Source organism: Temnothorax curvispinosus, unplaced genomic scaffold (assembly GCF_003070985.1).
Source record: "Temnothorax curvispinosus isolate PA1 unplaced genomic scaffold, ASM307098v1 QBEX01008825.1, whole genome shotgun sequence".
NCBI classification, from domain to species: domain Eukaryota; kingdom Metazoa; phylum Arthropoda; class Insecta; order Hymenoptera; family Formicidae; genus Temnothorax; species Temnothorax curvispinosus.
Window position 1 is genome coordinate 104,871 of NW_020218605.1, and position 22,975 is coordinate 127,845.

Sequence of the window (22,975 nt, forward strand, 5' to 3'; positions counted from 1 at the left end):
GAAGAAGGGCCTTACCCTGTAAACACCTTTAGATTTATCTGTCACAAAATAGAGAAAAAAAAAAACAGAGTTCTGGTTTGTACAAGTATGTGTTATATGTATTCATATAAAAATAATACTTATCATCATTTCTGTGGAATAAATTGTGTATTTGTACAAATTATGCAAAGTTCGATTAATAATAAATACATACCTATTTTTAACATTAAATCGAGGTTTCAAAAACTCGTAGGTTTCCTGCTATTGTCTTTGTTATTCTATAGATAAAATAAGTCTTACCAAAAATATAAAGGAGCTTTTTACTTTATCTGATTAAATATATTTATCCTATTAGTGCGTCATAATCATTTAGCAAAGATAAATGCTCAGGCAATGTACTGTTTTAGAATTTTTCATTCTATTTTACTATAATTTAGATTATCTTTGAAAAATTTAAAATCATATAAAATGATATGTATGTATATACATACATGTGTGTTTTATATTTTTATTTCATCGAAAGAAGGAATATATGCAAAAACTGTACTGCGAAAATCTAACAATTAAAATATTCATTAAAATATAACTGCTGGAAAAATATCTGCGCAGATCCCGCTGGAACAGAAGATAAAATTGTAGAAAAATAATTTGTAAATGATATATATCAATTACAATATATTACTATGTAATATTGAATGCATTTATCCGCTCCTCGTACGCGTTCCAAAGTTCCCTTTTGTATTCTAAAGTGGCCTTCAGATAACCGTCAGGCGCCTGCGTGATACCCCTGCCAACGACTGCTAAATCAGCACCGGCATTGATAACAGATCGCGGATCGTTATACTGTTGACCTAACCCGTCGCCACTTTTGGACAGCTTGACACCGGGTGTCAGTTGGAGCAGTCCGGGTTGCGCCGAAAGATTGGATTGGCTCACGAGGCCTACTACCAGATCGGAGGCTTTCTCCGCCATCGAGACCGCGCTCTTCGTATAATCGCCGGTGGTCAACGCACCTTCGCACGACATCTCGGCGACCAGGAAAATGCCACGGGGTTCGCTGATATTCTCCACACTTTTCTTCAGCGTGTCGATGACAGACGCTCCCGATACCGGATGCACCGTGATCAAGTCGGCCCATTCGGCGATCTTGTACAAGCCGTGTCTGTACTGCAACGATACCGTGTTGCCAATATCGCCAAACTTGCGATCTTCCATCAATAAAAACCTGTGCTGCTTCGCCAGTTTCTTAAGCCGAAGAATAAAGCTTTCATTGAAATCCTCTATGATGTCCACATGAGTCTTCAGCACGGCAATATGAGGCCCCGTTACGTTTGCTAATTCCAAAATCGCGTCCGCTTCCTTTAGGTCGGCCGCTAAACAGAGATTAGTTTGCTTCGATTCCATTAGCTCCAGCAGTTTTGAGGCCAATGGATTCATTGTTAATTTTGCGCGTTTACTATATGGCAGCTCCAGTCTGTCGTCCGGCACACCTGTAGATAAAAGCAACAGTTATTAAAATTGGAACAAAATTTGAATGTAGAGTGCTCAGCATGTTAAAATTATAAAATATCTATTACAAATAATTTACCTCGAACAGAAACGCTCGGTGCCCGATTTGTTGCCAGGTAGTCATCAACAATCTTGAACATTTCAGGTGTGATCTTTCCAGCCTCGAGGAGATACTTCATGAGTTGCGTAGTCACAAACAGACTCTTGACTTTGAGCCCATGATTCTCGAGATTCTTTCTGCCACCCTGCTCCCTATCGATTACCACATAAGTCTCCGTCACACTCAGATTTTCCTTCTTCAAGGCGTCGACAGTTTCTAAAATGCTACTACCGCTCGTGATAATATCCTCAATGATCACGCAAGTCTCACCGGGTGAGAAGGCACCCTCAATTAACTTCTTCGTGCCATACGATTTTGCTTCTTTTCTCTTCATCAACATGGGAATATTTTCCTCCGCCGATATCAAAGTCGTTAGTGGCAGGGCGGTATACGGGACACCACAAATTCTGGACACTTTCGTAGGATCGTCCACCAGTGTCCACAGAGCTCTCGCTAATTTCGCCTACGATAGAGAAAAATGAATTAGTATTCTTTACATTGCACATCGTAAGCAACTTCGGTTAAATTTCAGTTAACTCAATTGAAAATTAATTCAACTGGCAAAAGTGCAAACAGCAAAGTGCTTACAGCAAAATTTCTGATTATGTAATCGGTTGTCTGTAATTTAATATTTTTTTTATGTATCAGAAAATTAGTACCTTTATCCATCTTGAAAAAAGTGATATCATCTAGTGAGTTAATCATCAATTAAGTTAACCAGAGTTTAGTCAAGATTTCTGATGTCCATTTCTACCAATGTAGGCTAACTTTAATCTCGGTTTAATTTACTTTTTATCTTCTTCTAGTTTTAAGAATTTGAAAAAGATAAAAAGCGAATTAAATCGAGATTAAAGTTAATCTCTGCATTGATATAAATTTACAATATATATATCAAGATGCTCACATATGTATACTTACCATTAATTTTGGATGAGAGATAATTATACGCAGGTCAAAATATATCGGCGTTTTTAAACCGATTTTCGTCTTAAATTCCCCGAATTTCACGGCCTGAATCTCGTACAGTTCCACAGCTAATTCTTTCAAGAGCACCTCCATGTCGACTGTAATTATAGCGATGCATTAAAACATTTTTCGTGCGCAAAGTTAAACATTTGACGATGACACCGCGGAGACAAGTAGCTGCAAATTGTATTCTTTAAACTCGTTATTATCTTTATGTGACAATTATTTCTGGATCTATTTATTGGAGATTTTACAGCAAACATTGTAAGTTACGATGTTACGAGCAATAAGCTGGATTTTTGGGGAAAAAAGAAAGAGAGAATGTTAAATTAAAAACCTAACCTATATTTCTTGCTTGTACGAACCACGTGATTCACGTGTCGGCGTGCGTCGTCGGCGATCCCATCCGTTCGCTTTGGGCGCTTATCGTGCTGAAAGCGTCAGTCCATCTTTATTGCTCGTTACACGTTGAGAAAAGATGGAACGATGCTTTCAGGCCGCTTTCAGCACGAAAGCGTCCAAACTCCACAAAGTGAACCGAGTGAACGCTGCAGCCCCACCATGATGATAGTTGCGCAATTTTTCGACGCATGTGCAAGAAGTCAAGAACGTAGCACAGTAGTGTATTATATGTACATCTGATTCGAAAAACTTTTGGTATCATTACACTCTTATAGAAATAAAATAAGAATATTATACATAAAAGTTTTTATAAGATAAATAGCACGGGTTTTATTGGTAACAACAAGTTTATTAATACTCTATGCAGCTGATGATTTATTAAATACCATTATTTGTTGCAATCGCAGAAAAACTTAACAGAGAGTATTCCAAATAAAATTACAAATATTAAAATATATTTATATAAATAAAATAAAATTATTGATATTGGAAAATTAATACAAAATTGGAATATTAACACAAAATAAACAAGTAAATTTAATCGATTTAATTAAATGTTTAAACAGTCAACTTTTTAAATAAAACATTTCTAAAGTTTTTGAACAAAAATATTAATATACGATTATATAAACTATATATATATAATTACAGAAAATAAATAAATAACTGTGCATTAAAATAATATGTAAAGTTGGAAACAAAATAATAAAATATTTCTTTGTACCTAAAACAATAATTAAGTGCTAAATTCATAATACAAATTCAACTTTTAATCCTAAATATATATGTATACTTTTTATATGTAGCGTTTAATATTTTCAAGTTGTTGCGTTGGGTCTGCATCAGTTAGCCTCCACTGAACACGACAATAATAAAAGTCATATACCAGAAATCTAAATAAATTTTTCGATCAATCTGATTAAATATCCTTCTTATTCTATCAGCGCATTATATAATTATAATATATGTAACTTGACAAAGATTGCTAAGGCAATGTATTGTTTTAGAATTTTCCATTTCATTTCAAACATATATGTAAAATGTATATAAAATATATAAAAATAAAGTATGCAAAATATATATATATCTAAAATATTAACATATTAATTATTAAAATATTAATAAAGTGTAAGTAAATAATATATATCTGTTAGAAAAACAACTGCGCAGATCCAGAAATTGACCGCCAAGTATAGATTTATATTTGTTTTGATTCCATATAATATTATAGCTCTAGCTGCTAACATATGGCAGCTTCGAGACTGATGGACTCGTCGTTAATTTTTTACTCATTTACCTTATGCAGCTTGAATTTGTCATTTGGTGCGTCTATATAAATAAAAGCAATAGAGTTACTAAAATGACAAAATTAGAATGTAATACTTGCATTAATCATAAAATATCTATTATAAATATCTATTTACAATTTATATACCTTAAGTGGAAATATTCGCTGCTTGATTCGCTGCCACGTAATCATCAACGTTTTTAACTATTTCGGGCGTGATCTTTCCAGCCTCGAGAACGTACTTCATGTATTGTGTAATCTCGAATAGACTTTTCACTTTAATCCCGTGATTTTCGAGATTCTTCTTGCTATCTTACTCCATATCAACCACATAAACTTCTATAGTGTTTGGGTTATCTTTTTTTATACATTTGACGGCCCTTCTAGAATATCGTTGCCACTCGTGATAACATCCTCGACAATTATACAGATTTTATCAGACGAGGAGGTACCCTCAATTGGATTCCTTGTGTCATTCTCTTCATTGGGAGTGTTCCGTCCTAACTGAAAGGATTCAAGAAATATTAAAAACACCGATATTAATTCTCCAGAAAGGTCTAAAAACAAAAAAATGTATATGAAATAGTTACGGCAAATCTAACAGAACGTAAAAGACGTAGATTTAGTGACTGTAAATAACTGTCACTATTATTTTCTTAAAAAAAAAATTCTCAAAAAAATTTTTGTAAATTGTTTTAAATTTTGTTGCCATATTGTTGATAATCTACTTATGTGTAAAATATCATTATATTGGTAGCATTTTTTTATGTTCACACTTTTCTCTGTAAAATCTTTGTAAAACGGATATTCAAAAATTGATAACTTTTTATCTAAATTGTGAATTGATTTAAAATTTGGCCCCGAACTTTGAAAGAGAACACAGAATATGATATTAAATGTTCATCAACTTCGTAGCATTCAAACTATCCAGAACATCCCTAAATCATCAAATGTATTCATGTTTATATTTGTTGCTTTAAGACACGTGAGCTGATTTGTGTCGAAAATTATTTGTATCTTTAAAGTAAACGTGATGATAAATCATATAAATAAGAGAGTTTATAATTGTGGAACTTAGCTATATAATATTTATCTTTCCACTGACTTTAATCTTTGAAACTGTTGCTTTAAAGTTTTTATGATTTTACTTAAAATGTAAATGGAAAAGACCCAATTTTACAGCATTATTTATATCTTACATTTTTACTTGATATCAATCGAATTAGACGAGAAAAAAATAATTAAGATTATTTTAATATTTGAAACAATAATTTTTTTTTTAATACAAATGTATATATAGAAATAATAGAATGTCGGGAAGGTAGCGATATATGTATACTCACCTAGGCAACTTCGCGTCGATTAACACGAAGTTGATTACCACGATTGCAACAGAGAGTCGATATATATTTCCCGAATATTTCGACGACTAAAGCTACAAAAATCAAGAAGGTTTTAGAAGCGTTATAACTTCGAATCACACAGTCCACAACCGATACACACAACAAACAAAAAATGTAATCAAACTTAGCGTTCCCGTCGCTGCTCGCATGTACAGATGCGCGCGGACATTCTTGTGTTTATTATAAGAAGGTGAAAAGGAGGGCGAACAAACAGTTATAAAAGTTCTAAACATTGGGCTTCGAAGTCTTCGAACGTACAGCTTAATAGCTCTTTTCACTAATTTAATCTGTATTACACTTGCGCCACTGTAGTCTTCATATTGAGAATAGTACCATAATGTGATATTTTCTTTTAATATTAGAGTAGAGACATATTGGCTTGTAATCAATAAAATTTTTGCAAACGTGTATTGCCAGAAAATATTATCGTTGTTACACATCATGTATCAAAATTACTCGATAATCTTTCTTTGTGTATCATATTTTATTTAAAACTATAGCAGTAGTTAATACAATATGCACGTTTCTAAAAATAACAATTTCAAAATATAAGTTTATAATATTAACGATAGTGAGATACCTAAGCCAAGTTTGCAATATTATAACAATTTATTAATTAGAATACATACGACATGATAATTTTCGTATCCACAATTTCGTATCTATGTGTCGAAAATTTTAGATAATGTTTATTAATAAGCAAAAGATTTATGCGTGTATACGTTTGTGTAAGCATAAGAAATGTAAAAAGTTATATATTGATTACAAATGCGGTATATGTCATTAACTCTTATACATATAAGCAGAATGTTATATGATATCTTGTACTCGTATGTAAGCAGAAAATTTATAAGATTAAACGAGATAATATTTTTCGGGATACTACATTAAGATGAGATTGAAAGGGCGATATATGAAATCAATATTCAGTGTTAAAAATATATACTTCATTTTAATAGCGACTTATATACAAGTTGTAGTCACAATATCTAACAATTCGATAGTTGCCGAAAGAACAAAATGTACCATATCGTTGGTAGAATAAATATTGCATATATCTTTCTTCTAAATTCTCACATACGTATTAATTTAAAAATATACCAAATATACATATAAATAATAGTCCAAATAAAATTACAGACCATATGTCAGTCGATATTCTAAAGAAGCTATAATATGACTTATTTGTTTAGTAATGTCACTTAGATTTCCTAATATTTAATGATAACTTCATGAGAAGGCAATCAAGATTTAATTTTTTGCAGTGGCGAATCCCACTCGGTCGTTCCCCATGTCAAATACGGTGTAGTACCGACCAATAAATACATAGCCCAAAACCCATTCTATACCATCAAACGGAGGAACAGCTTGGAAGCCGGGAATGCATTTACCTCCAATATCAGCGCCGAGCTATGAGACATTAAATATGACATGATATTTCTATTCTAAAAACAATTTAAATAACTTTTATATAATAATATTCTTTACCTTCAAGATATAATCTTGACCAATGAGTCGAAATGACTTACTACCTATGACGAAATTGATATCGGGCAATTTAGAAATATAATCATCGTCGCATGGCACCTTTAAACGAAGGTCAATGTTAGTAATCCATATTAATAATCCGTAACTTATCAAACATTTATTAATTTATTTCAATAATTTATTTAAGATAATTGTAAAAGCTGCCATTGCAGAAAGGGATAATAAATTACCGTATCATTAACAACACCGATTTCTCTGTAAATAACTTCGATAGTCTGCGGTGGTCCAGCTATCCTAGGGTAACCCGTGTCGACGATAGCTTTACAGCCTTCCGAGCAAGAGGTGTAACTTTTTATTTGAAACCTACAGTGGGATAGCATTACTAATTAGCTTACATATAATCCTTGGTTGACATACGTATAATTTAGAAAAAAAAACTACATACTTATCCATGGTAATTTGCCAGTATTTTTTTTTAGTAACATTAACATATGTAAACTCGCCCTCGTAATGGGAAGGATCGGTGCCACCCAATATCAGTTCACCGCCGAACACGTTCGTGAGATTTCTGTATAGAATTGTATATTTTTTACATTGTTTATACATTTGCATTTTACATTGCATGGAAAGACAAAGTATAAAAAAAATACTATTAAACACACGTGAGGCATACGGAAAGATACAAACCGATTTAGATAGAAGCTAAAAATTGGTTGGGACACCACATGTTTATCAATCATGTTTTGGAAGACAGAAGGCACTTCAAATTCAGATAAGTCGGGATAACCCAACCCCAGAACGCCGTCGCATTGTGCCCAGGGCAAAAAACCTTCCGAGAAATTAAACACTTCGCCGAATATCTGAGATGTTACCCCAAGGCCACCAATCTACGAAACGTTAATATTATTAATAAAGTATAATTGCGGGCGTTCTTTTTCGGAGAATAATAGCAACATGTGCTTTTTAGAAAATTTTCATAGATTATGACTGTGATTATAATTAAATATATCATTTTCTTGACGATGACTTACGATTACGTTATCATTAGATAAGTTTCCGTACAATTTAACATCTTGCCACTTTGCATCGTAGTAAGAAACATCAAACGTAATTTTTTCTGGTACGTATGTGGTGGACTGTGTATTATCATATTTATTATGTTTTGCTGCAAAAAAAAGTAAATAAAATTAAATCAGTTAATATTGAAAAATCTAGAAATATAAATTTCTCTATATTAATCTAAATATATATAACTAATAGGAGTTAAATCATCAAATATATTTAGTTAAATCATCAAATATGTTTATGTTTATATTTTTTGCTTCAGCATGTGAGCTGTTTTGTATAAGAAATTATTTGTATCTTTAAAGTGAGCGTGATAAATAATGTAAATAAGAGAGTATGGAAGTATGGAACTTAGCTACATAATATTTACCTTACCACTGATTCGAATCTTTGAAACGGTTGCTTTAAAGGTTTTATAACTTTACTTGAAATGTAAATGGAATAGATACAATTCTACAGCATTATTCTTATCTTATATTTTTATTTGATATCAATCATTAAACGAGAAAAAAATAATTAAGATTATTTTAATACTTAAAACATTAATTTTTTTTAATACAAATGTACATATAAAAATAATAGAATATCGGGGCGGTAGCGATGTTATAATATACTCACAGCAAGCAGGTTGCCTGACGTTGCAGTTTTTGGATGGTACCCAGAGATCGGAGGAACCAGTGTCGAAAAGTATTTTAAATGTCTGCGGTGGAGTTCCAATCTCGATAGTACCATAATATTGTAAATTGTCATAATCAATCAAAGATACGTTTGCCGTACCCGAACGGAGTAGTGCCGTCAAAAATTTTTCATCGGTGAATGTCTTGTATAACGGAATTCTTGAAGCAACATAAAAAAAATTCCGTTATATTATATGCGTATCGTATAAACGCGAATGTATGTACATATATCGTACAACATAAACACGAATTTCAAACAATTTATTTGATCATTTTCAAGCAATTCTTATTTAAAAGCTATTTTAAAGCCTCAACATTTTGACATATGCTACCTGCATATATTTACGCATTAAAATGTAATTAGATATTTTAAATGAGATTGTGGTGTCATCATGAAAAGAGGATATCACACGACGCTAATTTCACTTAAAATAAGATTTTCGAAGGAATCCTCAAAGGATCTCTTGTAATTAGTTTGCTCACTTTATTCCGACTTTCAAAATGCGTTTTTCTCACAGATTTGATACAATTATGGTATTTGAAATTGATTTGATAATTATTTATCGCGAATTCTGCAGCGATTCCAAGTAGTTGGAAGCGCGATCTCTGTACAGTATTATGATTTATTGTGTCGATATAAATGTGAATCGTTTGTATATAACGTGTACTTACCTAATCAACTCCGCGTTGATTGACGCGAAGCTGATTACCGTGATTACCGTCATCGTCACAAAGAGCTGATACATTTTCCTGAATTTCTCGACAACTGAAGCTACGAAAGTCAAAATTGTTTTAGGACCGTTAGAACTGCGAGTCAATCCACAACCGGTACGTGCAGACAAAGAACAGGCAGTCAAATTGCTAAGCGTTCCCTTATATACAATTGTGCGTACATGGCCTTGTGCTTATAAGAAGGTGAGCAAGAGGGCAGAAAAACAAACGAAGCGTTCCAAAACTTTGTGTTCGAACGATATTAGAAATCGCTTCGAGATCTCGGATGGAGAAAAGAAATTGACCAATCATATTTAAGCAATTCGACAATTGGCCAATGCGATTAGTTAATTTTCGGAGCGATTTCTAGCATCGTGGAGACAAGGCTTAAATAAGTCTTTAAAGTTTATGCAAATTCTCTGAGAGTCTATAAGAGCTCTTTTCATTAATCCAATCGACTCTAAAAATTGCGTTTTGCATATATACGTAAATATTTCATTAGCACAACTCAATGTATTAAAAAAAGTTTAATGATTAATGAGATGAAATTGATCTTTGAAAGTATGTATTGTTTGCGTCGGTATAACAGACTTATATGTACACTAGGAAAAAAAGTTTGTAAATCCCAAAAAATATTTAGTCCGATACGTTCAACTAAACATTTCAGTTAGTTAACTAAACATTAGTTAAATTAATTAATTCTTGATTAAAGAAACTAAGTAAATTGTTGAAACAACTAATGTTTGGTTAATTAACTAAAATGTTTAGTTGAACGTATCGAACTAAATATTTTTTGGGATTAACAATTTTTTTTTCAGTAGTAAATATGCAATGGTACATTCACATTCCAGATTTAGCTTGAATGCTAATATGCTAAATCGTGGCAAAGTGTATCAATTGCATTTTAATATTAAGTACTATTTTAATCAAGATTTTAATATTAAGTATCGTAACAAAATGCTCGTAGCATTCTGACAAACTATCCAAAACATCCCTAAATCATCAAATGTATTTATGTTTATATTTGTTGCCTTAAGATGTAAGCTGATTTTTGTCGAAAATTATTTGTATTTTTAAAGTAAATGTGATAAATCATATAAATAAGAGAGTTTATAATTGTGGAACTTAGCTATATAATACTAATTTACTTTCCTACTGACTTTAACCTTTGAAACTGTTGCTTTAAAAATTTCATAACTTGACTTAAAATGTAAATGGAAATGTAAATGGAAAAGACACAATTCTACAGTATTATTCTTATCTTATATTTTTATACTTGATATCAATCATTAAAAAAGAAAGGAATAATTAAGATTATTTTAACACTTAAAACAATAATATTTTCTTAAAACAATGTACATGTAGAAATAATAGAACATCGGAGAAGTATCGATGATACACACTTAAGTTAAAAATTTGACAGTGACTTCGAGACAAGTAACTTTGAAATGTAATTCGACGAGCAAATTTGATTTTTTAATTCGCTATTAACTTCAGGTGACAACTACTAACAATTACAGTTATTTCTGGATACCTTTTTTTGAAAAACAACCAGAATTTTAAACTGAGATATTATGGAATAGATAAAAAAGATTAGATAAATTTTTGAAACAAAAAAAAAAGAAATGTTAAAAAAAGTAAAATCTTTCCTGTATCCTCTGCCATTGCTTGCGTGAGCTGCTATGTGTCTACGTGTCATTTTTTCTTTTTTTACGCAGTTTAGGTCCTCTCTGAAAAGGAGGAGAAAGATCCAGTTCCAGGCTCATCTAAAAATGCTCATATCAAAATAATATATTGAAATAACACATGGCAATTGATACATAAAATGATGATTGTCAGAGTAAAGAAATTCAAAAAATGCCAAGTTTAACGGCATTTTTCTAATCAGATCAGCTCGTTCTCGTCAAATCGGGTTCTCTGCTCGTCCTGTTACAGATTTACAATTGTAAGAGAAAATAATGAACTTAATAGTATAGTATTATTTTCATGCGTACACGTGATTGCTCTGACGGGCTTGTACTTAAACATAACACGCGTTCTTTTAGGGTTCATATTTTACTTTCTTATTATTTTATATATGCTAAGATTAAATGCTATATTTTAAACAATTCGATCACTGCAATGACCAATAAGAATTATTATCATAACACAATATTTATATTAATTAAAATCTTATTGCGTATATATTTCATATAATTCTCTCTCTCTCTCTCTCTCTCTCTCTCTCTCTCTCTTTCATTCACTCACTTTCACTTTTAATATATAAAAAAATGCATTAAAATTATAACAGGTGATGAAATTGTTAAAACGATTATAGATTGCTGTAAAAGGGCAGGAGGCAATGAATTATACGATGTAACGTTACATTTACAGTAACACAAATATATTTCACTTTTATTCGAAAACAACGAACGCATCTCCAGAGATCGCGACGCAATCTTCGCGCGACCGCAAAACGCATACTTTGCAAGTATTCATGTGTGTATGTGTTTGTGCGCGTTGGACATTCTATGTCTCCCCCCAACACACCCGCTCAAGTATGTTAATAGTATTACCACGACCTCCCCTGATTTGTTTGCGAAAACGAATAGCGAAATGTACGTACGAGATGTTATAAAGACGTAGAATTTATAGGTGAAAAATAAGAGTTTAAAAATAATAATAATTATTATTGTGTGTTTTATAATACATATAGAGGAAAGTCCCCTATGAGACAGGATCCTAATATGAGATATGTTAAGCTAAAAGGCCCTTAGATCCCATCTGTTGATCCCACCATGAAAAAACCCCGCCATCTCATATTAGGATTCTTATATCTCATAATAGAGGACTTTCCTCTATATATATTTTTTTCTAAAGTATTTTAAGTTTTTTATTTCTTATCTCCTTTGAGTTAATTATGGCCGCTGCTTCTCATTTTTCATTTTTCTATTGGTTTTTGCACACAAATCAGCATGTGATTAATAGTTGCGAAGACAAATGAAATCTTTATAAGTAATCAATGCCGCAATCGATAATAATCCCTTTAATTAATTATCGTCAAACAATACGGCGATACGGGCTGTTATGAGACTTTACCTATAAAGACCTCATACGTTCTACATAATAATGTAACGAAAGTTTTACAGAATTCAGAGTGTTTTAAATTATGCTGTGCGTTCGCCTGAAAATCTTCTCTTTTTTTTTTATTTCGAGCTTGCAACGTACTTGCTTAACAAAAGTCAAGTAGACATGTCTAAAATCCTCAAAGTTGCTCGAAGTGAAAATATTCGATAAAAATGTTTGCTTCGTTTGTCATTAATGTTCATTGTCTTCGACGAGTACACGCTTTGTAGGCCGTTACACGGTAAGATAAAACTATTTTGCGGCATTTTAGTTATTGAGAAAGTTGTGATAATCAAAAGACTTATCTCGAATCTGCGTACCACGAATTCTTCGTGTTATTTGTGGGAGGGTGCGCCGGATTTTCGATGGTATTATCTACTTATTGATAATATAGACCTTTTAAACTAATCCAATTTGTCGGATTAATGTGTATCATTTATAGATATATACCGGTCGTTTCCTAGCTTAATACCTCGATATTCAAAACCCTTGGTACTGTGCGAATGCTCAGTAATGTCCTCGTTATCATATCAGTTGTTCAGAGAAAGAGATGATTAAATTCGTAACTTACAAATTGCATTTTAAACGTAAAAAATCGCAATATTTAATTTATTCTATAAACCCACTTGAGGTTATATATATTCAAAATAATCTTTGCAAGTTTCGAACATAGGGCGGCATTCACAATCGTTTCTTGAAAACATTTTTGTTTATATGTGCATTTACATATATATGCATGTTATTTATAAATAAAGAAATATAATAAAAATGTGTTACTGGATTACAAAAATTTGGTAAATGTCCCAACTCTTATAGAATAGCTCTTTACAAAGACTGTATAAATAAATGTTCACCAAGAAACGACTACGAATACCGTCCAGCACTTTTGCTCGGAATACGTTCATGGACATCCCACGTGAAATCCATATATTACACTCGACTAGATTAAATAAGTCTCTCTACTGTCTTTTTTTATATCGGCTTACCGCGTTTTCGTGCCTTCGCTCTGAGCGAGAACGCTTTCAGACTCTAACGCTTATGAGATCTAAATACAATTATACAATATAATTAATTTCAATTCTCAATGGCCAAGTCGATTGGACTCTAATTTGATATAATAATAACTTTCTACGTACTCCGCTACTGAATTTTTCCCCCAAAGTTCGTATATAAACCCTGCTAAAATTGCGCCCATTATTCTCGACCTCGACGCTACCCCGGGTGGCCATGACCGAGATGTAATACATATTTATTAGATACTTTTTGTAAAGAAGTCTGTTTCTATCTTTAATACAGTGTTATTTCCTTTTTACATTAATGAGCTTGGAGTTGTCCTAACGATTGGTTTATATGATTTTTTATACATGAGGATGAGAGATAAGTATATAAGTATGTATAAATTGTAATGATAATATTTTAATAGTGTGTTATTTCTGTGTGATAAATATATGTGATTCTACTGCATTCGGTTGGCCACCCCCCCGTCCCTACTACTATTTAAAGTATTTAAACTTATCAGAAAACCGTATCAAACATTTTTCAAGAATGTATAAAAACTCTGTAAAAGAAACCGACGTGCTCTAAATGTTGAATTTAATTCAAATAATTATAAAAACTTACATCCTGCTCTTCTTTACAATAATTCATGTAAATGACAAATAATTTTAATAAAATTTAATATTTTTTTATGTAAATATATACGTATTGTGTATACGTATTAAGTTAATATTTAATTTTCGGAACATGCCAATATGCCAATAAATTTAACATTTAACGTCCAAGACAATCAAAAAGTTAATTAACATTTTAAGTGCAACAATTTATATAATAGTTTTATTTAATTTTTGTATAGATTTTGTTAAGATTTCTTTTTCTATAAGGTTCCAAATATTGTTTTATATAATTTATAATTATAATAGTAACATTTATATAACATTAGATCTGAGAAGAGCACGTCAGATTCTGTTAACGTTATCTCTTGGAAAAAATCGTTATTCTGAGAACAAACAGAGATGTTTATGATTTCGTTGAGAATTCATTGACAACGGTTTTTGTCGTTAAAAGAAATGCTACTTTCAACCTCGGAAGTAAATCGTTATCGACAAAATTTGTCCGCTCTATAAAAAAGATCTTACGGCTATTCGTCTATTTATCTAATTTGAGGAATTGTTTTGTTGAGAGGCCTGTACATTTGGCGCATCGTTAGCGTTAACGTTATTTTTCGGAGCTATCAATTTTTACGTGTGTGCATCAGTTAAATTATTCCTTTTGCAATCGTCTCATTAAAAGTGAGTTTTAATGGAAAAACTATTGCGTATCTTGTGCTCACAATTTCCTCGCAATTAGTTAAAACAGAAATTCTTATACAGTACAGGTATGCATAATTCGTCAACAAAAATATTTCTTTTAGCTTAACAACAATCAAGATCAGAGCAATTAATATTCATTGGTAGAAAAGATTACAATTAAACGTGAAATATTTCTAAAACAGCTGCATAAAATAGACATCTAAATTACACGAATAATTACAGACGTGTGCCTCAACAATAACTATCGTATCAACAACAAATTCCGCGATAATGCATTCATCATGAGTAATAATTTAATAATTATAACTTTAAGCCTCGAACTTTAACGATTGTTACATAACGGTATATTGCTCTTCGAGGGGCAAAGTTTAAAGTTATTTGCATCCAATTGCATCCAAATTATATAAATTTAAAAGCTTAAAAACACAATACGTTAAATATTTATCTAATACTCTCAGCTGACGATTTAGCAGAGATAATATCTTTCGTTAAGTCTGATAATAATTATGCAATAGTGCAATTCTTAAAATCTCCTGCAAACTGCAAGCATATATAAGATGTTCTGTAACACCTTGGAGTTCTTAGACTCTTCGATTTGGCGTATTTCCAAGAAGCTAAAAAGATACTTATATAATATTTATTCCGGAGAATATCTGGTTTATATAAGTAATTAGTTATTCAATATACTGTTCGCGAATAAAAGTAAAAAAAAACACGATATATTAATCTGATATTTAACATCTATAAGATACAAGTAAACAGTCGGAAAACGTCGATGCCGAATACTTCGATTGTTGAACGATTTTGTAAGAAAATAGGCCTATTGATAAAACACGCGATCGTAACTGCAAATGACTTATGAAGAAATTATTAACATCAATTAGAATAATTAAAATTATTTAAATCAATTGACGACGATCGAATTTATATATTTCATGAAGAAATGATTTCTGGTTAACACAACAAACGACGAATATAATTTGATAAACTATAGAAATTCAAAAACGATGAAATCGTTATTTTTTCAACATGCGCATTCTTTTTTATAGTTTCTCAATGAAGAGAATGTGTTAATTGCGCTTGAAATTCATGCTCGTCGTGCTCCATTAATCACCGTGTGATTAATCATCATTATATCATTCTGTATATAATTTTCCTATCACATTCACCTCAAATATGTCGTAGCTTTAATCTACGACCAAGTATCATCAGATACATGAGAATCTCGGTGTGAATCTCCACCGTATCAACCTTCTAAATTCTTAGGACAAACCTTGCCTGGAATCGATCATAAATTTCGTTTACACGAACGAAATTTTCTTCAACTTGTCAGTAATCGCTGTTCTCGAAGGATATTCGGCATAGCTGAACCGACATCCCTCAGTCACGAGAAATTGTTCCGATCAGGATTCAACGTCCCGACGAAATTTATTCGTTCGACATGAGCTGCACGCTGTCGTCGGCCGATCGGTGAAGTCGTCGAACTTCCGACAAGGAGCGAATCGGCGTCGGATGTAGTAACGAGAAGGGATGGGAATGCCGATCTAGAATAAAAAAAAAAAGATAGCATATGGAAGTAATATTCCAGATTTATCGAACCGTAGACAATTTTTCAATTATAGAAAAATGTGTATATGTATACAAATATATAATATATTTATATAGTATTTATCTATTATTCTATTATTATATGTATATCCAATTGTTACGTGTGTGCGAGAAGACAATTTATATAAATATGTTTATAAATCATCATTTATGTGTAATTATTATTTGTAAATGTGTGTATGATTAATATATATCCGGTTAGATATTATCATATATATTATATATAATGTTGTATTGATCCGATTTTATCAGTATAAAAAGCTATAACTTTCCTTCGATCGCCCGCTCTCAGGAACCTTAATTTAATCGGGTTAAAAGTGGAAAGAGGCAATATACATATATATACATATATATATGAAAAGGAGAGAAGGAGAGATCGCGAGATCGCGCGTGTCTAGAGTCTAGAGTGCAGTGTCAAGGTTGGACGTAAGTGTCTCTCGTAAACGAATCGATTTGCTGAAGCTCCGATCTATACTTTCACAGTATCGTGTCGGCGTTATTTCACCTAGACACGCGAAGAATCCCACCTACTTCATCGATTTGATTAAACAATGTCATTTTCATATTTCTTTCTTGTATAATTTATCATTGCTGCAAACATTGCGACTCTTAAAGAAGAGAAAGAGAAAGAAACATTTTAGTTACAAATGTATAATATAAATAAATAGGTAGTAATCTTTTATCACACAAAAGTTTCAAATTTTTAATCATTAACAATTAGTTTTAGGTAGTTTTTTAATTCATAATTTTTAAAGCGAGTATAACCGCGTTACTGTTACATTCATAAATACCTCTTTGTCATAAAATTCCTATTTCTAATATCAACTGACAGTTGACAATATCATTTTTATATAAATATAATTTGTTCTTATACGATTTATAATTATGTTACACAAGTATATCGATTTGGAGGAAATAAATAATTTTAGTTATAAGAAATAAATACCCGAGTAGCAAATTTCTATCGATTTTCAAGTAATTTTAGTCACAGTTTTTCTTTAAATAACTCTTAAAAGTGAACGTTGTGTCGTACCCTAAATATCCTCGTTAAAATTCTCACCTCTAATATCGGTCGTCGTCTCGCTCCTCGAGAGCTCGTGGTCGTTACCGCGATGCGAGGGTGTCTTTGACGGGCTCTTGACTAGGAGTGCCGCATCATTTTTGCCCGGGGTGCTTTCGTCCTGATTGGGAAACTGGAAGGCCGTGGAATTGGGCCACGAAGCCGGTGGTGGACTGCGGACCAGGTGCTCGTGTACCTGCGCGAGTGTAAGCGGATCCGCGTCACCGTATTCCTGAAAATACATGTCTTTTCATACTTCTTCTTAGACACGCTTAGAAAGACATATATATAATACTTCTTTCAAAAGGAGTATAAAATATTCTTGAAAACACTTCTCTCTTTCTTCCTTTTTACACTACATTTCAAGAAAGTTGGCTCATTCTTTATCATGTTCTTTTTCAATTTTTGCGCCCAAATATAAAACTATCCACGAAAACTGGTCAATTATTTTATTTTCATTTAAATTCTTTAGGATTAGACAATTTAGAACAGTTATAAAAATTCCACTCCTTTCTTTAAAAGTCATGATGGTAAAAAAGGCAAACTATTTATGTATGATACTATGTATAATAGTTTACATTGTCTATGTATAGAAATAAATGTTTTATTAAGCTCGTGAAAGTTTGACGAGGGAGCTCACCTGCGACATTAGAATCGCATCGTCGGACTCGGACTCCTCGATCGATTCCACAAGGCTCTCTCGACTTGCTAATACCTGCATAATTAGAGAAAATTTTACATACAATTACGTTGATATATATTACGGAGCAAAGTCGTACGAAGCATTATCGAGAAATAAAAGAATTCATTTTACTGTTGTAATGTTTCTTTTAGAAAAATTTAAAGCCAATTGCAAGAAATTATAACGTTTTAGATGTTAAGCTTTAAAGTTCCAAAAGACTGAAATATAATAGAAATCAAGAATAGGCATTTTTTTTAAATTAAAGTAAAGCAACGTCGCGAATCATTCAGAATTCCAGCAATTCGCGAAATTGTTTGAGATAGAAAAATTTCACCAAAAAATCTGTCTTTTTTATGGAACGGAATAATGGTCGGGCCGAACCTGTAGAAAAGGATTGTCCTGACGACTCAGCCTGAGTGCTTCCATGTCCTGATCGATGTTACGCGTTCTACCGGGTGTCAGGGTCAGAATCGAGTGCGAGGGTGACGGCTGACAGGAGACGACAACGTCCACCGCTGTCACGCTCAAGGTCGACGGAATTCGGGACATCGTGCTGTCGTTCTCCGAGCCGCCCCGGCGACAAGCATTCGTAATAATTGCTGCAAGCACAACATTGCTCGTGCTATCGATCACGTGTGCTTGTTACGCGCGAGACGCAACGATTTTATAAAATAAAGGTAGGCAATTGTCCACTTATAAGACTTTATTTGGCACAGAGCGAGCGACGAGTCGAAGGTGTAATCGCTTTAAGAGACGACTAAGAACTAACTCGAGCAGTTTAAGAGGAATCCTCTTTTAAAAGAATAAGTTGAATTTTCGTTGATACGTATTAACCAATAACGCAAAGCGTTCTAATATCGGAAGTAGCGATTGGAGCGGCTTTTTAAAAGAACAAGTAAAACTAAAAATTTGATGTATGACACTGTTAGAATGGAACTAGTCGTTCATAGTTGTTGATTAGGAGATACAGAAAAAAAATTTTAGATTAAAAGTAATAAGTAAAAGTAATTAAGTGAGTCACGGGATAAGGGTCTAGACAAATAACGGGACTTAGATTTATTAGGGTTTAGTTTTTATATGTTGTGTGGAAAAATTATCTTAAAAGGATTTTAGAAATGGAATTCATAAATATACGTGAGATATTGAGTTGCGGCACGTAACAGCGCGCGCATGTACGCATGAGCTTTCATTAACTCAACAGAAAACAATTCTCTCAATCAATATATAATTTTATTGTCTGAAACTTTGTTTTATTAATCGAACACATGGGGAATTATTCTGTCACAACGCGTAATTTATTAGTTAGACCTTCATTTTGCTATTTATCATTCAGAAAACATGAAGCAACCTTTAACGAGATTTAATGTAAATGTTGACGTTAATTAAAACTTTCTGCGATTTTAACAAATGAGTTTGTATAGGTAAATATTATTAAATAATTTCCGTTTTAATATTTCCGTATTAAACTTCCTAAATTAACAACGTATCATTTCTTAAGATTTTTTGCATTCGACAGAATTTCATCCGACGGAATATATTTAACGCTTTCAATTTTTAATTTAATAAAACAATGATTAATTGACGGACAATAAGATAAACTGAGAACCTCACAGATTTTCGTGTTTTCGTAAAGATAAACAAATTTTATCAAGAGCCAAGGATATCTCACCGGGAGTCTCCACCCTGGGCGCTCGTTCCATTTCTTCGTCTTCGTTAATCTTCATCCCTACCGTTAATTTTCTCGATTTAAACAAATTCGTTAGGAAAGCCGCCCCTTTGCGTTTCAACCGATCATATCTATGCGCGCTTTCGGACGACACGTGTATCATAATTCGTCTGTAAGTATACAACATGATGTAAGTTACATTTATCGTGTATAATCTATAATTCCAAATACAATGTTATATATAGTACATATAATACACCTTCGGACGACACATTATCACATTACTCGTCCGAGATTATTATACATACCTATACAGAGGAAGCGGAAACATAATTATCAATTCATAACGCTGCGTATAAAATTGCGCAAAAAAATTATAAATTTTTTGCTTAAAGAAAAGCGTTTTACTAATCTGGTATAGATATTCAATAAAAATACTACAAAATAGAGTATTATGAATATCTGCCGGCAAGAAGAAAGCGAGAAATCAATCTACAACAATCGTATGGACAAAGAGTTAATTTTCCATATTGTTCCCGAAATACAAAGAGACGCATAATAATTCGCTGTAGGTTGTAATATAATAATTTTATATTGCAATGAGACACGTCAATAATGTAATAAGACAAAGCGATAGACGTGCCGATAGACTTACACCACTTTCACTTTCAACCCGTCAATCGCCGCAGTTAAAGCCAAGCAATTCCATGACGTTTAGAGTGTCACTCCCGAGAATTTATTGGAAGAAAAGATCTACATATATATACATTTATCAAAAACTGACGTCAAAAAGATAACGGTTATAAACGAGCAGTGCCGAGACGCGATATACCAAGTGAAAACTCGATGGGATCGAAGTCGTTGTCAAAATATGCGAGCAACGTCGCGGATATGCAATCCGAGGAGTAGCGTACTGCCAACTGCAGTTGCGGAAGGGTGTGCACCTACTCCTGTGCAGAAACTCGCGCAGCTGCAGCTGCCAGCGAGAGAACGGAGCTTGCGCGCAAAAGGGGGTGGGTAAGAAAGGGAGGGTGATGAGAAAGATGAGAACGACGGAGTCCTTAAAGAGTGAAGCAAAGTGACAATATTATCTCTTTTTTTATTTCGTGGGCTTCAAAGGCCTCGAAACCTATCTCGTGTTTGTTTGATATTAAGACATGGCTTCTTAAAACATCAAGGGGTTGAAAAGGAAAAGAGAAACGTGAGCTTCGCGGAGGTCGACATTTTTAATTGGAAGCGTAAGACGCGTTGCACTTTATACGATTTTGCGATTTCGACGTTTGCGTGAGATAATATTCAAATTGTAAAAGTGCATTATTAATATTAATTTACATTACAGATTTTTCATTAAAGATTTAAAAATTACATGATTATGAGGGTTGGTGATCAAACGTTAGAAAATAATGGATGACAACTGAAAATTTTTAATCGCTTTTTAAGGAAAATACGAAAAAATATGTTTTTTTATGTAAATCTGTATATATAGCGTTAAGAAAAGACAAACAATCTCTCAGATAATGAAAGAAATTCGAAAGATAATACCAAATATTGCAAATTAATTCCTACACATACACATTATACATGGGGTGGTTGAAAAAGACGGGTACTTTTCCAGGAGCGCCACGTCGTGCTCGTTCGATCGATCGCACGAGACTCCGTTATACAAGGGGTGGTATTGCGATACATGCTGTCGGTTCCACGTATAATGTGATCGGTGAACTTACGAAAATTAAATGAAATCTAATAAAGTAACGAACAAAATTGCGATTCGCCTCCTTCCGCCTCCTCCAATAAGTAGTAAACTTATAACGTAATCGGTGATGGATGTATATATACAAGGTGTCTTGTCAGTCACGCTGCCTCTTTCTTTTAACAAATTTTGAGTTACTTTCACCTCCGAAAATTTAAAGAGGCTCGCAATAATTACAATTTTTTATCGCTGTTAATATTATCACTTTCAGTTCAAAAAGTGTATTATAAATTATATATAAAGGATTGCTTCACGCACAAATTAAACTCACAAAGTTTCTATTGAAGTAAGATATCCTTGAAACTAACAATAAAAGTCAGCAACGAGGTTTTATCACTTATTTAAACGTTGTTTGTTTCATGTAGACGACATCTCTAATGTTTCAAGGGTATAACTATAATCAATCGAGAGTAGCATTAAATGTGTATGATGTGTGTTCTCTATAGAAACCCCTGGATAATGATTCTAAACCCCTCGAGTAATGCACGATTGTTAAAACTGCACGTGGCTGATCGATCTGATCAGAGCTGATACTGAAACTCCGTCCGAGCGACTCACCGTTCGTTCACCGTTTCGCTTATCGGGGGCCAGAATCCTGACGGTTCTCGCGAATTATTTGCACGTTTCAGAGACACCAAGAGACGATCGCAATCGTCCGTAAACACCGCGATCACTAGCAAAGCACTGTGACATTTGTAGCCGCGTCGCAAGGGAGGAAAGCGGAACTCGATGTACCTTTTTCGACAGGTCCATTGTCGGTTTGCCTGAAAGCTCGCGCACCTGCAGGCGATGCATCCTCGCGACCCTCGCGTTTCGTCGCGGTGCGTCGCGACGCCAACGACACAGAGGTGCGGCGCGCGCGAGAGGAGGGTTCCGACCGGCGGCACGCCGGTCCTCCCCGGAAAATCAAAGGAAGCCGGCTTATCAGCGATACGCGCGCGCGTGCGCGCATTCGTCACGGGCCAGCATCCCCCTCCGACCGAGCCCGATTTTCAATTCGGATGACTGTAATGGGGGATGTTCCGGAAATCGGACGTAGTCTATGGAAACGGTATCCTCTCTCGCATCCCTCTTCTCCAATCATCGTGGTTATCGATGTAGCTCAGCTAATTAATCTAACGGATAATCCAATAAATTGCGAGTCATGCAATAACGAGTCATTAAGATGATTATGTAGAAGAGGTCTCCAACTCAGAATCTCGAGTCT

General features: G+C 33.3%; 3 protein-coding genes and 1 long non-coding RNA gene across 12 annotated transcripts in view; all 4 read right to left on the reverse strand.

The window, feature by feature from the left end:
• The window catches only part of LOC112458355 (uridine 5'-monophosphate synthase), a 30,766-nt gene extending 27,660 nt beyond the window's left edge, over positions 1-3,106 (reverse strand). For 3 of the 5 annotated variants that reach the window (XM_025021955.1, XM_025021954.1, XM_025021956.1), the window contains exons 1-4: positions 2,897-3,106; positions 2,507-2,652; positions 1,568-2,051; positions 993-1,469 (exon numbers count right to left, since the gene is read on the reverse strand). In XM_025021955.1, the coding sequence (XP_024877723.1) occupies positions 993-1,469; positions 1,568-2,051; positions 2,507-2,647 (1,102 nt within the window). In that variant the 5' untranslated portion in view covers positions 2,648-2,652; positions 2,897-3,106. Of the gene's footprint in view, positions 1-4; positions 1,470-1,567; positions 2,052-2,506; positions 2,653-2,896 lie in introns of those variants that run through there. The other 2 variants (XM_025021953.1, XM_025021952.1) reach the window with 2 other exon arrangements.
• Positions 3,107-4,127: 1,021 nt separating this feature from the next.
• Positions 4,128-5,697, reverse strand: LOC112458334. Its single transcript, XR_003041196.1, has 3 exons — positions 5,588-5,697; positions 4,392-4,748; positions 4,128-4,285 (listed from the first exon to the last, which is right to left on the reverse strand). It is a non-coding gene; the product is annotated as an uncharacterized LOC112458334 (long non-coding RNA).
• An 875-nt stretch (positions 5,698-6,572) lies between these two features.
• On the reverse strand, positions 6,573-9,729 carry LOC112458342 (lysosomal aspartic protease-like). Its single transcript, XM_025021930.1, has 8 exons — positions 9,550-9,729; positions 8,819-9,036; positions 8,167-8,300; positions 7,823-8,022; positions 7,581-7,703; positions 7,366-7,498; positions 7,136-7,234; positions 6,573-7,057 (listed from the first exon to the last, which is right to left on the reverse strand). Exons 1-8 carry the CDS (start codon positions 9,621-9,623, stop codon positions 6,899-6,901), a joined length of 1,140 nt encoding a protein of 379 aa, XP_024877698.1. The 5' UTR covers positions 9,624-9,729; the 3' UTR covers positions 6,573-6,898.
• Positions 9,730-14,556: 4,827 nt separating this feature from the next.
• LOC112458352 lies at positions 14,557-22,648 on the reverse strand. Of its 5 annotated transcripts, XM_025021946.1 has the most exons (8): positions 20,851-20,947; positions 20,674-20,771; positions 20,327-20,510; positions 20,022-20,188; positions 18,734-18,951; positions 18,311-18,385; positions 17,671-17,902; positions 14,557-16,546 (listed from the first exon to the last, which is right to left on the reverse strand). In XM_025021946.1, the coding sequence occupies exons 3-8, from the start codon at positions 20,347-20,349 to the stop codon at positions 16,431-16,433; spliced, it is 831 nt and encodes a 276-aa protein (XP_024877714.1). In that variant the 5' UTR covers positions 20,350-20,510; positions 20,674-20,771; positions 20,851-20,947; the 3' UTR covers positions 14,557-16,430. The 5 variants fall into 5 exon arrangements, with proteins under 5 accessions (XP_024877714.1, XP_024877713.1, XP_024877717.1 ...); XM_025021945.1 differs by having other exon boundaries at positions 20,674-20,950; XM_025021949.1 differs by lacking the exons at positions 20,327-20,510; positions 20,674-20,771; positions 20,851-20,947 and adding an exon at positions 22,504-22,648.
• Between the last annotated feature and the right edge of the window lie 327 nt (positions 22,649-22,975).